This window comes from Crotalus tigris, unplaced genomic scaffold, assembly GCF_016545835.1.
Source record: "Crotalus tigris isolate CLP2741 ecotype Arizona unplaced genomic scaffold, ASM1654583v1 scf7180000017568.12009008, whole genome shotgun sequence".
In the NCBI taxonomy this organism is placed as follows: Eukaryota; Metazoa; Chordata; class Lepidosauria; order Squamata; family Viperidae; genus Crotalus; species Crotalus tigris.
The window spans coordinates 341719-357909 of NW_024096478.1; the positions used below are offsets into that span (position 1 = coordinate 341719).

General features: G+C 41.3%; 1 protein-coding gene across 7 annotated transcripts in view; it reads right to left on the reverse strand.

The window, feature by feature from the left end:
• The window catches only part of AFF4 (AF4/FMR2 family member 4), a 72598-nt gene that overhangs the window by 45032 nt on the left and 11375 nt on the right, over positions 1-16191 (reverse strand). Inside the window, exons 2-4 of one of the 7 annotated variants that reach the window (XM_039351145.1) lie at positions 3157-3383; positions 958-1111; positions 563-689 (exon numbers count right to left, since the gene is read on the reverse strand). In XM_039351145.1, coding sequence (XP_039207079.1) covers positions 563-685 — 123 coding nt within the window. In that variant the 5' untranslated portion in view covers positions 686-689; positions 958-1111; positions 3157-3383. Of the gene's footprint in view, positions 1-71; positions 137-549; positions 692-957; positions 1112-3156; positions 3384-16191 lie in introns of those variants that run through there. The other 6 variants (XM_039351137.1, XM_039351173.1, XM_039351190.1 and 3 more) reach the window with 6 other exon arrangements.

The window sequence follows — 16191 nt, forward strand, 5'->3', positions numbered from 1 at the left end:
CAAGCATGTTTTGCAGCATCAAAGTGAATCTCTTATTACAAACACTAAAAATATCAAGTCCTAACAATTACCTGTCATCTATAGAAAACATTCTCCACAAATCTCAGTAATGCTACTGTCTTGAATCACTCTTTTGCTATAAGGCAAAAATACATTGTAACAATTATCTCTACAAGTACTTTTAACCATAATTCTAGTCTATCAATTCAGATTTAGATAGTTCGGGGGGTCAAGTGGTTTGAGCTGTCAGTGCTGGGATATTAATAAAAGAATGGTGATATGAACATGCCTGTGTTATTCCTAACAATTTTAACATTTCATTAATAGGTCTATCAACATCAAGTTTTTTAAAAAATAATGTTAAGTTTATAAAACATCTTTTTTCCTCTGTATTTGCATCTAGGGTATGAGGTTCAAACTCTTATTTTCATGTTCCACAATACGGATTATGTTACAGTATACACTACATTTACTTAGAATGTTCATCACAGTACTCAATTTACAGAAAAAATATTATCTGTGGTATGATCATTAAGAAAAATAACAAACCTCATGCACTTACAACTTTATATGGTTCAGCAAAAAGAGGAGAACTAGGTGGGAAGGCTTCTTCACCCTGTTGAATTTCTTGATTACGCCTCTCTCTTTCTTTGATACGCAGCGCATTCCGATCTTCACGGTTCATGTTGCTATAAAGGAAAACAATGTAATTATATGACAGGATACAGAAATTAAGTGATTTTTACACCATGACAGTCTATAGCTTTGCTCCCTCTTTACAAAAAATATTCTAATGCACATTTTTTTTAAATTAAAAGTGCCTACACACCAGAAATTGTCTTATGCATACATACTGACAAAAACCTAGCCATTTACTTTCATATTAAAAAGTTATGCTGCATTCTTTAAATAAACTATTAAATGTATTGTCTTATTTTTTTTAAATTACAGTGTTACCTCGGTACTCGAATTCTTTGAAACTCATTGAATTTGGTACTCGATGCATTTTGACGCAAAATTTTTGTCCTGGTACTCGTCGTTTGTTGGGTACTCGACCCACAAGTTAGAACTTTTCGGTGTCAACTGCCTCGTGACTTGCTACCCTTTCCGGCTGAAACAAAGGGTCACGTGTTAGTCATGTGGTTTATTTGATACTCATCATTTTTAGTACTCGTTGCGCCTCCCAGAACCAATTAATGATGAGGTACTGAGATACCACTGTAATTTTTATTGCTTTTTAATTAACGAAACATAAGAAACATTATCAAAAAAAGACACATAAAAATGTTCTAACAAAAAGTGAAAAAAATATGACACACATATCATTATAACAATTATATACATACTTATCTAATCAAATATTATTCAAATATGTAAATATTTCTAATATATTTATACAACTATTTTAACCTACTGTACTCTGTATAAATGAGTCCCATATTTCATTATGCTTGTCCATACAGAGTCTACATTCATAGGCAATTCATTCACGGATGGCATGTGCAATCAGGTCTTCAATTCATTGAAAGAAAGGGGCATAAATTCATATTTTCAATACTGCAATATCAGTATTTTGATCATAGTAAAGACACAAAGAATCCACTGACATTGTCCAGTTATCAACTTCCATGTACTGGGTGTGCAACTTAAGAAAGTAATATCCTCTGAGAATTTTTGCTTTTGTTGCACAATCATACTTTCTCCCAAATCTTAGGAAATGAAATCATTGTAAAAACATGTGTTTTAAAGAAGCAATATCCTTATTACACTTCCAACAAAATTCTGGTTTTGACAGTCATTTTCTATACAAACATAATGGAATCCAAACAATTCTAAATATTAGTTTTGTTGTATAGGTAAATGTATTGTCTAAGTTACCATTTAAAAACATTTTCTTATTAATTGAGGACTTTTTAATAAAGTACAGGTAGTCCCTGGCTTATGTCCATTTATTTAGTGACCTTTCAAACTTGTGACAATGCTGATCAATGGCACTTATGGCTAATCCTCAAGAGTTCCAACTGTTGCAGTGTCTCCATGATCATAATTTACAACTTTCCCTGCTGGCTTCCCAGAAGCAAAATCAATGGAGAAGCCATCAGGAAGTCAGAACTCACAATCACATAGGGTCCTTTCTTAATGATGACATTATGGAGTGCCTAAACTGCTGCTGCTAAGCAGCAAGGTCATATGATATTGTGCTCTATGATTGTGTCATTTAGTGATGGCAATTCCAGTCCCAATTGCTGTGATAAAGACTGCCTATATTTTATTCAAAATTTAATATAAAAAAGCTATGTTCCTTCATTCTTACATGCAAAACCTACAATCCTCTCTCTGTGTGTCAGAATCTTCTTAGAATGCTCCATAGAATGTCTCTACTTTACTCTTCAGATGCTCTCTAAAAAGGATTTGTTTGTACTCTAAATCCAAATTTTAGTAAATATCTCCAAAGCTATAGCATCCTGTAAAACACTTAACTTTCTCACAAAATAAAAAGCTACTAACTATTCTGGGTTAAGAACCCATCTTTACATAAAGTTTATCAATAGTCAGATGTTCAGTTTTGAACTCAATCTCATGTACTGTCAACTAGCTTTTGATGAAATATACTGTGAATATATGATATAGGTATTTCCTTTGATAATGTAAGACATTCTGTTTGAAATGTTAGCTCTTCTTTGGTTTGTAATAACCAGAAACTGCATTTTATCCAAAACAATCCAAGTAGTACTGTGTTTATTTATAAGATTATGTATTTGCAAAATAAGATCACTCAAACTTCACTGTTTATATTAAACAATACATAAAATGTGACTAGGAGGCATGATGCTTAATACTTCAGTTAACATTATGTAGGCAAAAGGCTAATAGCTAGGTACAAAACAACTATATTCATCTAAAACAAATATAGAAACAAAAATATGTGAGAGGGATATTAAAATTCTCTTGGGTAATCAAATATATTTAAAGAGAAAAGAATAAATATCAAACAGGCTCATTTTCCAAAATGTTAAAAATAAAGTTAGACTCATTTGTTTTAACCATCATTAGCCACTAAAGCTCAGAGAATATACAGTATAGGTAGTCCTTGATTTGTAATTGATCACTTAATAACTAGCTGAAGTTATGATAGATCTCCCCAGAGCTACTTACAATTAGTTTTCAAAGTTACGACAACTGCACCCACACTCCATAGTTATGTGATCACAGGCACTTGGCAATTTGTTCACCTTTACAACTGTTTGACTGCGATTTGCAGCTTTCTTGTTGGTTTCTGGCGTTTGCTTTCAGTTTCAGGGAAAAAATGGCCACTGGAGAAAATGAATTTGCTTAACAACTGCAGCGTTCACTTATCAACCACCATATTCACTTAATGACCACTGCAAGAAATGTCAAAAATTGGATACAGTCAAGTGATGCCTCAACTAATGACTTTCATGAGTTATATCTGCAATTCGAGGCTCAGTTATGGTTATAAGTTGGGACTGACACTACTTGCATCAAAAAAGTGAGCTTATTTTAAAATTTAAAATAACACAAACCTTCAGGAGATAGTTCTAATATGAGGGGAAAAAATTAAGAGATTTTTAGAGAGACTTTTAAAGATTAATAATGTTAGTTTCAATTGTTTTTATTTCTACCCTTTTAACTAACTGGAGTTTTCTATGGGATATAAAAATACAAAGAAGTAATAGCTCTTAGCAGTTGCTGCCAGCGAGCAAGTGATGACACAATTTTACTCCTACTTGCCAATGTTTAGTTATGAATGATAAATAAGCTTCTATGCTACTATAAATAACTAGCTCTTTGTACACCCATCTAAACATATTCATTTAAGATGGCTAGCTCCCAAATTGCTGATTTTAGAGCAGGTTCAATAAAGTATGTGTACCATATAAATCAAGTACCGTATATGCCGGCGTATTAGGCAATCCGGCGTATAAGACGACCCCCGTCTTTATAGCCGGGCCGCATTCCTAGAACGTCGTCTTACACGCCGGAAACTACCAGTATTTCTGGCGTATAAGACGACTCGGCGTATAAGACGACCCCCGTCTTTGGCGCCAATTTCAGCGCTCGCGGAAGTCGTCTTATATGCCGGCATTTACGGTACCGTAATGTAGAAAGTTATATCTCAAAGGTATGAAAAAAATAAACATGTAACATTTTTATTAGATTCTTGATTACAGTCATAGACCAGCTCAAAAACAAACAAACAAACAAACAAACCCAGAAAACAAAATTGTGAGACAGCAAGAAAAACTATAGTAAAACTCAATTATAGAACTGATGTGCTCAAGGTTTGACACATGAACCTTAACCATGTTATGAGAAATAAAATCACATTAGCAATAACAATCTATATAAATAAAAATGTAAATGTTTGTGTGTTTACAATCTTAAATCTCTGAAAGTTCTTCATCGATTGCTTTGAAATTTTGACACAACGTTGCATTCGAATACGCGTTTTATATACCTATATTATATAGATGTCACACCTGTGACAGGTAAAAACATGCTTATTTCCAAAAACAGTGCCATCTGTTGGATGTAAAAGCAACAAACGCTACATGCGCTTTCTCTTTTCTTTCTTTTCCATTTAGCCAGACTGAGCCACAGCAACACGTGGCCAGGTACAGCTAGTTATAGATAAAATGGATCTGGGTGGTTTGAACATTCAAGTTGATGGAATGTTATTAGCTGCAACCAGGCATCTTTGTAATAGAAGCAATATAGCAGAACCTCATTAATATTCAGGAACTACATTATAGGGGCAAAGTTTGTATTCAAGTGTGCTACCACATAATTTCCCCCATGAACATCTGTTTGGAGGACATTAAAACCTGACAGGATAGGAATCTTCTGACTTTGGGAATTATTACTTGGCTGAGGGAAGCTTGGAGGAAAAAGTGAATGACTATCAGGATTGTACTACACTGCAGTTGTTCAACTTCTAATGCAATGTCCTTACCACAAGATAAAAATGAAGTTGTCACTTAAAATTAGGGTGTTAACCTCATGGTGGAACAAAAGTAACTTTAACCTATAAGAGAATATGCAAATTAAATGTGGGTTTTAATTTTGTTGAAGCCTAGCTCATGGCACAACACTACATTAGCAACTAGTTGTGGGGCTTGAAATACGTTCCTTAAGAATTTAGAGTGACTGTACCTTCTTTAAAGTGTGAAGCATTGTATGGTTCCATTTGGGCTCTAAACAAAGATTATGCCCATTTTCTGGCTGAGAATACTTTTAGTGAAGCAAATATGAACTATGCATCTCTAATGTAATAATAATGTAATAATTGTAATAAAAAGATTGCTGGGTTGTTGCCGACTGTTACTGTGCATTTTGGACAATATCCTTTATATGTGCATTGCATTTACTAGATGCATGAAACTTTACCTTTATGTACTTGGGAGATTTGATCAGGTGTTTATTCAATTGCTGGGAATGAATTTAGGCATTAATACTTTAGTTTTAGCATAATTGATTTTGAGTGCTACTACACTATGCTACATTATGTACGGCTAGAGCCCATAAAGCTTGCTTTAGACCAACTGGTGTCTGAAATAACAGCATAGCCTCATCAGTACAAAAGAGGATTGTAACATCACTGTCCTTCCATTTAGACAGATGATGAGCTAGATTATTTATCTTAACTACAAGAGGATTGATATACAGATTAAACAGTAATGGTGCCAAGATACATCTTTGTGTGATTGCTCTGCTGACAGCAATTTCCTAGTGTAATGGTCCTGCATAATGTTTCTAACTTTTAAACTGAAATTCTCATGACGCTCATATAGAAACAGGAGCAGGTGTCTATCTGGAGTAGAATTCTTAGGTCTACGACATAACTTATGTTATGTTATAAGTTCAAAAATGAACTTGAAAAGCTGCACATAAGCTTGGATAACATTATCTGAATTATTTCCCATAATCTCTGAAAACTAAGGAGATATATCTGCCTAGGCATGTCACCAATTTTTTCTCATTCACACAAATTCTTTTACTTGGAAGAGAGTCTAGTCAAAAATAACTAAATTGAGGCTAGTCCTTACAAAAGCAACGCACTTGAAATAAAATGCTGAATGAATGTGAGAGTAGAGGCCATTTAGTGGCTCAGCTAAGATCCTGTAGACCAGGGGTAGGCAATCCAAAACACTCAAGAGCCACTTGGACCCGTTTCCCACCGAAAACAAAACACTGGGAGCTGCAAAACCCTTTTGATATCTAAAATAAAGATAACATTGTATATATCCTTTTTTACCTGCATACACATACATATATATACATATACATATATGTGTACAGTGGGGCAAAAAAGTATTTAGTCAGCCACCAATTGTGCAAGTTCTCCCACTTAAAAAGATGAGGCCTGTAATTGTCATCATAGGTAGACCTCAACTATGAGAGACAAAATGAGAAAACAAATCCAGACAATCACATTGTCTGATTTGGAAAGAATTTATTTGCAAATTATGGTGGAAAATAAGTATTTGGTCAATATCAAAACTTCATCTCAATACTTTGTTATATATCCTTTGCTGGCAATGACAGAGGTCAAACGTTTTCTGTAAGTCTTCACAAGGTTGGCATACACTGTTGCTGGTATGTTGGCCCATTCCTCCATGCAGATCTCCTCTAGAGCAGTGATGTTTTGGGGCTGTCGCTGGGCAACACGGACTTTCAACTCCCTCCAAAGGTTTTCTATGGGGTTGAGATCTGGAGACTGGCTAGGCCACTCCAGGACCTTGAAATGCTTCTTATGAAGCCACTCCTTCGTTGCCCGGGTGGTGTGTTTGGGATCGTCATGCTGAAAGACCCAGCCACGTTTCATCTTTAATGCCCTTGCTGATGGAAGAAGGTTTGCACTCAAAATCTCACGATACATGGCCCCATTCATTCTTTCCTGTACATGGATCAGTCGTCCTGGTCCCTTTGCAGAGAAACAGCCCCAAAGCATGATGTTGCCACCCCCATGCTTCACAGTAGGTATGGTGTTCTTTGGATGCAACTCAGCATTCTCTCTCCTCCAAACACGACGAGTTGTGTTTCTACCAAACAGTTCTACTTTGGTTTCATCTGACCATAGGACGGTGGGAGGTCTGGTGTTAGCGGCCCCTTTAAGGAATGAGCGGAGTAAAGGGTGATGACCCAATGACTCCACCGAGTTACAAATGAGGACCATGGAAAGAGCAGCGATCTGCCTGCGCAAGCCCCTCTCCAGACCATCTAACAAGTAGTCCAAGATTTGGGGAATCATGAGTTACGCGATGGACAAATGTCGGCTGGAGCACCATGATTGAAAGTTCTTCCACGTGGCCTTGTATATTCGGTTCGTGCAAGGACGGTGGGAGGCCTGGATTACTGTGATGACCCCTGGCGAGCAAAGCTCCCTTATTAAGATTGAGCGCTCAAGTGCCAGACGGCCAACTGGAGCTATTGGGGATCCAGATGGAGAATAACCCCTTGACTGAGAGAGACCCGTTCCAGAGGGATCTGCCAAGGGTCTGTAATGGAAAGGTTCATCAGATCAGCAAACCAAAGTCTCCTTGGCCAGGAGTATCTCCGCTCACTCCTGAAGAAGTTTGCGTATTACCGCTGGGAGGAGAGGTAGAGGGGGAAAGGCGTAAAGCAGGCCCTGGGGCCATGGACTTCGAAGAGCATCGGTCTGTTCCACCTCTGCAGATGGGAATCGGGAAAAGAAGCGAGTCAGCTGGGCATTGGATGGGGAGGCGAAGAAGTCCACAAGTGGGAGGCCGAAGCGGTGACAAATTTCTTTGAAGACCCTCGGATGGAGACGCCATTCTGAGTGATCTATCGTTGTCCTGCTCAGAAGATCGGCCTGAGTGTTCACTTCCCCTGAAATATGATCGGCCTTGATAGAGGCCAGATTTTGTTCTGCCCAGGATCCCAGTAGGAGAGACTCAGTCAACAGAGTCCGAGATCGGGTACCCCCTTGGCGGTTTACGTGAGCCTTGGCTGCCACATTGTTCGTGAGGACCAGTACGTGACGCCGTGCCACTAGGTTGCGAAAGTGACGGAGGGCTAGATGGATGGCTCGTAGTTCGAGCCAGTTTATGTTGTGCTGGAGATCTGAGGTGGACCAACGGCCCTGTGCCCACTGCAACCGAAGGTGTGCTCCCCAGCTGAACAGGCTGGCGTCGGTCGTGAGTAGTATCCTGTCCAGTTCCTTGAAGCATGACCCTCTGAGTATGGCTGGTGATAGCCACCACATGAGGGAACGCAACACCTGCTGTGGGAGTCTTACCCTTTGTTGGGATGCACTGAGGTTCTGCCTCTGGAAGGGGAGCATGAACCATTGTAGTTCCCGGAAGTGGAGCTTGGACCGCGGAACGATTGCTATGGCCGAGATCATTTTCCCTAACAACTGGGAAAGACTGGCCAATGTTACTGACCGCCACCTGCATATTTGGAGAACTGACTCCCTTGTGCTGTTCCGGCGTTATTGAGATAGATACACCCAGCACTCCACTGTGTCTATGATAGCCCCGAGGTGTAACTGCCTTGTTGTGGGAACCAAGTGGCTCTTGGGAAAGTTTACCGAGAACCCGTGGTCCTGGAGCAGTCTGACAAGGCGGACCGGGTGGACGATGACTGGATTAATATGTCGTCCAGATAGCATTGGACTCTGACTGGTATCATCCTTAAATGAGCTGCCAAAACCACCAGGATCTTGGTAAACACCCTAGGAGCCGATGATAGGCCAAATGGGAGCGCTCTGTACTAGAAGTGGCGTCCCTTGTATGCGAACTGTAGAAACCGTCAGTGGGCCAGAGAGATAAGGATATGGAGGTAAGCCTCCATGAGATCGATAGACATCAGGAGGTCCCCTTTTCTTACGCTTCCCAAGATGGAGCGGAGTGTTTGCATCTTGAATTTTCGGTATACAAGATGAAAATTCAAGCCTTTGAGATCTAGAATGGCTCTCCATCCCCCTGACGCCTTGGGAACAACAAAGAGGATGGAGTAAAATCCCTGACCTCTCTGGTCCAGTGGTACCGGTTCTATGGCCTGTATGTGCAATAAATGTTGAACGGCTTCGTTCATTAGTTTTTTCTTTGTTCAGTTCCATGGAAATGGACAAGAGAGGAACTGATTTGGAGAGTTGGAGACAAATTCCAGGGAGAAACCGTGACGGACGTTGTTGAGCATCCACACGTCCGTGGTGGTGACCTCCCACTGGTGGGCAAATAGGGATAGTCTGACCCCTATGTGAGGTGCTGATGGGGAGTCACCTGGCGCAACGGAATGGCCTGCTGTTCCCTCGAAATGGCCGCTTGCCCTGCGATTGTTGTCTGGGTCTAGGAGCTTGCCTATCAGCCTGTCTCTCCTGCCTATCTTGCCAGGCCTGAAAGGGTTGGAAGGGCTGAGTGTAACTGCATCTAGCTCCAGCCCGGAAGGACTGCCTCCTTGGATAATAATTGGAGCATTTGTCCGATCTTTTGAGGAGATGATTAAGGACCTTGCATTTGTCCTTGTTTTCAATTAAATAGGGATTTAGCGCATCCCCAAATAGCTTACCTCCCTGATATGGAGCAGCCACCAGCTTCCACTTAGACCTAGCATCGGCTTGCCAGTGTTTCAACCAAAGCATACAGTGACCAGTGATACTGGATGCCATAGCTTTGGACGAAAACCTGGTGGCCTGGAGGGTTGCGTCTGACGCATACTCAGTTGCCGCCACCATCTTACTAAGGTCCTGGAATCCGGGCTTGAAGTTGCCGGAGCCAGCAGAGTGCGGCCCTATTGAAAAATGAGGCGGAGGTTGCGGCCCTGATCGCCCATGTGGCCGCTTGGTATGTTCTGCGGTAAGTGGACTCACATTTGCGGTCCTCGGCCTTAAGGGCCTCTGAAAAATCCCCGGAGATGGCGGTGGCCGATACTAGGGGCCCTAAGGGCTCGTCCACAGCTGGTACCTCCAGAGCCTCCTCCATATTCTTGGCCACATTGTACAGCCTCTTGTCAGTGTTACCTGGGAGGGGAAGAGAAGCCGGAGAGGCCCATTGTTTCCAGATCGCATTCAGGAATAAGGGCAAGGGATGCGGTGTTGAGCCGCGACTGGCTCGACGAAGTTCGGGTCTGTCTCTGCGTCTGGAAGAACGGGAGTTGTTGCTGATGAAGTTCCCGGCCCAAGATGGGCGGTGAATGTAGCCTTACGTAGCAGGGTAACAAAGAAAGAAGGGTTAAAGAGGCCACTAAATGAAGGAACCTCTGGAGGAATTTCTTCCTCCTCAGACATTTGAACTTCCTGCTCTGTGGCAGGGTGGATGAGATAGAAATCCTCAGAAACTGATGACCCAGATGGGGAGGAGGGATTATAATAGGTCTCAGGCCCCGGTTGTTGAACAGGACGGGGAATGGCAGTCCCTGGGCCGGAAGCCTGAGCCCTGACATCAAGGGCTCGGTCTACTGCTTGTGCGATCAGTAGGGCTAGGCGGTCCTCCGTAGGGAAGGGGGCCGGCTCACTAGGGCGAAGCCCTGCCACGGTAGGGATGAATGTGGCCTTGAGAGCCCCCTGAGGAGCCCGTGCAGAGGAGGATTGGGAAAAAGAAGGGAAATCGCCTGTCCCGCACTGCGCGGGGGAATGTAAGGATTCCCCCGTTGACCAGATCCCCAGGGGGGAGGTTGGAGCCCCTCCGGTCTGAGGAGTGTCCAACCTGGCTCTTTTCTGCTCCTTGGAGAGCTCCTTTTCTAAGGCTTGGTGTCTCCTGCTGGCCAGTTTGTCTGTTTTCTTGGAAGATTTTGTGGTAGATCTGACCTTAGTGGCAGCCGTCTTCTCAATGCCTTCCGGACCAGGTAGACCTGATGAGGATGGCAAGGCTCCCTTCGAGGAAGAGTAGATTCCTTCATTCTCTGATAGCACAGGAATACGATAGGGGGTCCCTGGTATCTGGAGAGTATTACACACTGGATAAGGACAGACATACTACAGGGGACGTCTGGAACCCAGGTACAGCCTCTGCGTGGATAAGGACAGGCGCACGACTGGGGACGCCTGGAATCCAACAATGGCTGTGCACGGATAAGGACAGACACACTAATGGGGGTGTCTGGAATCCGGCCTGAAATACTGTGGATAAGGACAGGCACACTACTGGGGGCGCCTGAAATCTAAGCAGTTGTTATCCGGATAAGGACAGACACACTAAAAGGGGTGCCTGGAATCCGGATGAAGCCAATTGTATGAAGGTTGACAGTATGTGGATGAGGAGACACCAGAGCCTGAAAAGGGGGGAACCCAGGGAAGCCTGGATGTGTCATCAATCCAGTCAGATCACAGTTGGAGAGGAAAGCCTGTGACTGTTGTGAAGAGAGAATGCCTAGGGAGGCCTAGGCCCCTTCTCTGATGGCAGGCCTCAACCTGTATTCAAAATGGCGGCCATCTATAAAAAGTCGACCTGTCAGTCTGAAGTGAGTCCGGTCTGATTATTTTCCTTGAGGACCACCTCCCCCAGTGAGAGCCCTCACTCCAGATAGCCCCCCCGCGGAAATCAGGAAGGATCCCCTTCCACCTTAGGCTGCGCTCGTTATGCCTATTGAGGCCACGCAGTCCCAAAATGGCGGCCGCGTGTGGGGGCCATTCCTGGGAGTGAGGCCTATCCGAGACCCGTAGAAAGATCGCAGTTCGTGAGGGAGAGAAGCAGAAACAAGACCCCGATTTCGGACTCACCAAACAGCCGCCGGACAGCTGATCCGCACTGCTCTCTTGCGTGCGCACCCCCTTCTGCCGACAACCCAACGATCAAAGACCAAAAGCTGAAAAAAAACGGCCCGAAATTGCTCTACGGGTCTGAATCAGCCCGCAAGGCACCAGCGGCTCCCAAACAAACTGGGAAGTTCTCGGGGATGTCCTCAGCCTGAAATGGTCAGCGGAGCTGCAGCCACAAGCTCCGTTAGAAAGTATTGATCTCCTCAGTTGGCTGGGGCTAACGGCCGTTAGTTCCGAGCAATTCACTGAGCAGAAGAGTTTTACCTTTTTTTGGATGGGGGGGACAAGGAAGGAGCCCCTTCCTTAACAAGGGCTTGTATAGCCCCCCAATGGAGGAAATTAGGAGATAAATCTAAGTTCCTGGGGAAGAATTGAGAATTTGGTAATGGTAATCCAATTTGAGAAGGGATTGAATCAATTAGCTCACTAAAACCTACACAGCTACTAGGGAAAAGGAAAATCCACCAATGGAGACTGTACCTGCCTAAAAGCCAAATCGGCACGTCTGTCCTGGGCAAGATGAAGTCAAGACTGGGGTCTCTATGGTCCAGGATGGGCGTGGCAACTTTGGCTGACTTGATCTGATTGGGCAAGAATACAGTCTAAACGCATTGGTGGATTCTCCATCTCCAGTGCTGGAGAACATGCATGGAGCCCCAGATCGAGGGAGATTATCAGTGGTTTTGTATGTCTTCCATTTTCTAATTATTGCTCCCACAGTTGATTTCTTCACACCAAGCTGCTTGCCTATTGCAGATTTAGTCTTCCCAGCTTGGTGCAGGTCTACAATTTTGTTTCTGGTGTCCTTCGACAGCTCTTTGGTCTTCACCATAGTGGAGTTTGGAGTGTGACTGTTTGAGGTTGTGGACAGGTGTCTTTTATACTGATAACGTTCAAACAGGTGCAATTAATACAGGTAATGAGTGGAGGACAGAGGAGCCTCTTAAAGAAGAAGTTACAGGTCTGTGAGAGCCAGAAATCTTGCTTGTCTGTAGGTGACCAAATACTTATTTTCCACCATAATTTACAAATAAATTCTTTCCAAATCAGACAATGTGATTTTCTGGGTTTGTTTTCTCATTTTGTCTCTCATAGTTGAGGTCTACCTATGATGACAATTACAGGCCTCTCTCATCTTTTTAAGTGGGAGAACTTGCACAATTGGTGGCTGACTAAATACTTTTTTGCCCCACTGTATGTGTGTGTATCATAAAGGTAAAAAAGGATATATGCAGTGTTATCTTCATTTTAGATGTCAAAAAGGTCTCTCTCTCTCCCTCCCTCCCTCCCTCTTTCTGCCAGTCCTCTTCCCCCACTGTGTGTGTGTGTGTATTTGTGTGTGTGAGAGGCACTTGCGCTTCCCCCCCTTTCCCCTCTCTCCCTCCCTCTTTCTCTCATCTCCCTTTCTCTCTTTCCTCTCCCTTTTTTCTTTCCTCTTTCCTCTCCCTCTCTTTCTTTCTCTTTCCTCTTTCTCCTCCCTCTCTCTTTCCTCTCCCCCTCTCCCTTTCTCTTTTTCTCTTTGCTCTCTCTCTTTCTCTCCCTCTCTCTCCCCCCCCTCTCTCCCTCTCTCCGATCTTCTGCTCACCTGGCAAGCTAGCTTCAAGCTGTTCTGCAACAGGCTGGCTCTCTCTTCCCCTTCCTGCTTCCTGCAGAGACGCAGCAAAGAGAGGAGCCCCGTCCAATAAGCTTTTCAGCTCGTCGAACAGGGTGAGGCCACTCTCTTTTTTACATACATACACATAGAGAGAGAGAGAGAGAGAGAGAGAGAGAGAGAGACAGAGACAGAGACAGAGAGAGCAAGTGCCTCTCTCTGTGTCTGTCTCTCTCTGCAAATGGCAGAGGAGGCTGAGAGCTGCAGGAGCTCAAAGAGCCGCATGTGGCTCCGGAGCCGCAGATTGACGACCTGTGCTGTAGACAAATAAATTCCTATAGAGGAGGGAGGCTGTCATCGCTGTTATGGAGTAAGAATCAAGAAGGCACAGTCTGGCCAATTCATAGTAAAGACTAATGGCTGCAACTATCAATTTGAAGGTATTCTAACAGAAAAGATAGCAATCCATAGACAAGGCTCTTAAAGATCAGAAGGAAACATTGAACAGATTTAATATATTTCAAAAACAGTTCCAAATCTACTTTTATTCCCATAATTAGTTTCAAGATTATGTGTAAGTCAATAGTTTGTGAATTTTGTATAATTTCATATATAGGAAATATATTCTATAATCTGAGCATTAGCAGTATAATATTACAGATATATCCAGTATTGTAATGTAAAGATAATCATGTCATTAAATTTTCTCTAGGATTACAGTCTGATGATTGAGAACTGAAATGTAAACCAAAAGCAGAAGTGTCTCAGAAACCTCCTGAAACTAATGGGTAAGTGATTGCTCAGGAATTTAATTTCTAACAGTACTACCAGATTATTTATTCTGATCAGGTAGAAAAATCATATACAGTCAGCATTAATCTCTTGATTATCATTTGATTTTATTTCAAAAATAAACATTTTGATCCCAAATTCTACCCTCTGTTCTTCAAAATACGGTTGAAAGCAGCAATGGTGTGAGAGGGTGGAGGACACTGAAAAAGAGGGTTCATTGAGCTAACTATTCTCTTCCCAAACCAGCTTTCCAGATAGTTTTAGCCAATTTGTTTTTACTTATATATAACTAATTGGTCAAATAAACAATAAAAAAGTCTAAGAAATGTAATTATCAAAAGGCAGGGGAATTAAGCCTTACATGAATGAATCAATTATTGACGAGTGGGCATCCCATTTTAGTATTTCAGAAAAAATGATGGAGGAGTTCATCTTATTGGATTGTGCAAAAATCAAGCACCACCTACGAAGTAGCTTGGAAGCTCACTCATCAGAAAATTAAATTAAGCAACTCCCAAAACAAATAAAGCGATAAGGGGATGCCAGCTAACATGTTTCGGCAGGATTTAGCAGATACGTTTAAACAAGTTAATAAACCCCTGAAAAAAATAGGCTTAAGTTTCAGATGTTGTAGAGTCTGATAGTAAACATAAGTTGCTACTAAAATGAAAATAAACAAAAAACCCAAACCACACCAAAATAAAATAAAATAACTTGATAGTAGAAAAATGTAAAGAACTACTACAGACTGGATTTGGCTGATTTATAGCATTAGAAGAGAGGGTAAAAAAGAACTAGAAGAATTAGAGAAAATGCAGAAAAGGTTAATTTAATTGGGTATCTCAACTCAAAAGTTAACAAGATAGCAAAACTCTCAGATGATGATGTAAATGTTTCCATAGCATTTTTTTATCCTGAACTCAATCAAATGCAAAATTTGAGAGATAAGTACCGGTAGTAAGATTTATAAATGCTCTGCTGACAGAAAAATTCTGCTAAAAACATATTGACTAAAAAGAGATAAACTGGGTTGGAAGGTTTAGTTTTTTTTCAAGCTATTAGTCGTATTCCATTATAACAGGGGTATTCAAACTTGGCCCTTTTATGACTTGTGGACCAACTCCTAGAATTCCTCAGCCAGCATGCCTGGCTGAGAAATTCTGGGAGTTGAAGTCCACAAGTCATAAATGGGTCAGGTTTGAAGACCCCTGTGTTATAACAAGGAAAAGCCTTCAAACTTCTGCAAGAATTATTAAAAATAAAGATTACAATGTAAATAGAGGTTCCCCTTCAAGCTAATTTTATTTCAACCACAAGGAAGAGAGAAAAATACTTTTATGTTTATGACTTAAGTATATGCTTATGAGAAGACCTTATCATAAACTTAAAAATATTGCATGAAGAACAGAGATCAATCTTTGATGTCCAAATAACTGATATAACTTTATAAAAAGCTATGCTAAAATATATTTGGGGAAACTGAGACTTGTAAGAAGGTTGCTGGGTATAACATTCATAAAATAGTTTCATATTAATTGGGAAGTAAGACAAAAGTATACAGAAATTGGTAAAGATTGATATAAAAGTTATAATGAGAAGAGCTGTCAAGAGGTAACCGAAGCTGAATACAACACTCCCTTAAACTACACTACTTAGAGGATTTCATTAATCCTCTGTGAACTTCTCTTCAGATGGCTTGGGGCTGGGATTATTGGCAAAGGGAACCAAGGAAAGGATGATAAAGATAGTGAGAAAATCATTTTTCATTTGATGAATTTAATCACAAATACAGTATGTTTCAAATACAGACAGAGTTTCATATTTGATGAGTTTAATTTGCAGGAATGACAAGTAAGGAATAATGGGAAGGAGCTCAACATTTTAGAAACTGACCAAATATTAACCCAATATATTCAAGCAAAATATACAAGTTTAACCATAAGAACTTGAAATTATTGAATAATAATCTGAAAAAAAGATATATAAAGGCAATACTAAATGTTACTTTATCATATACTAAAGATTTCTTTATACTGCTGGTTTATAGTATCCATAAAATCTGTAG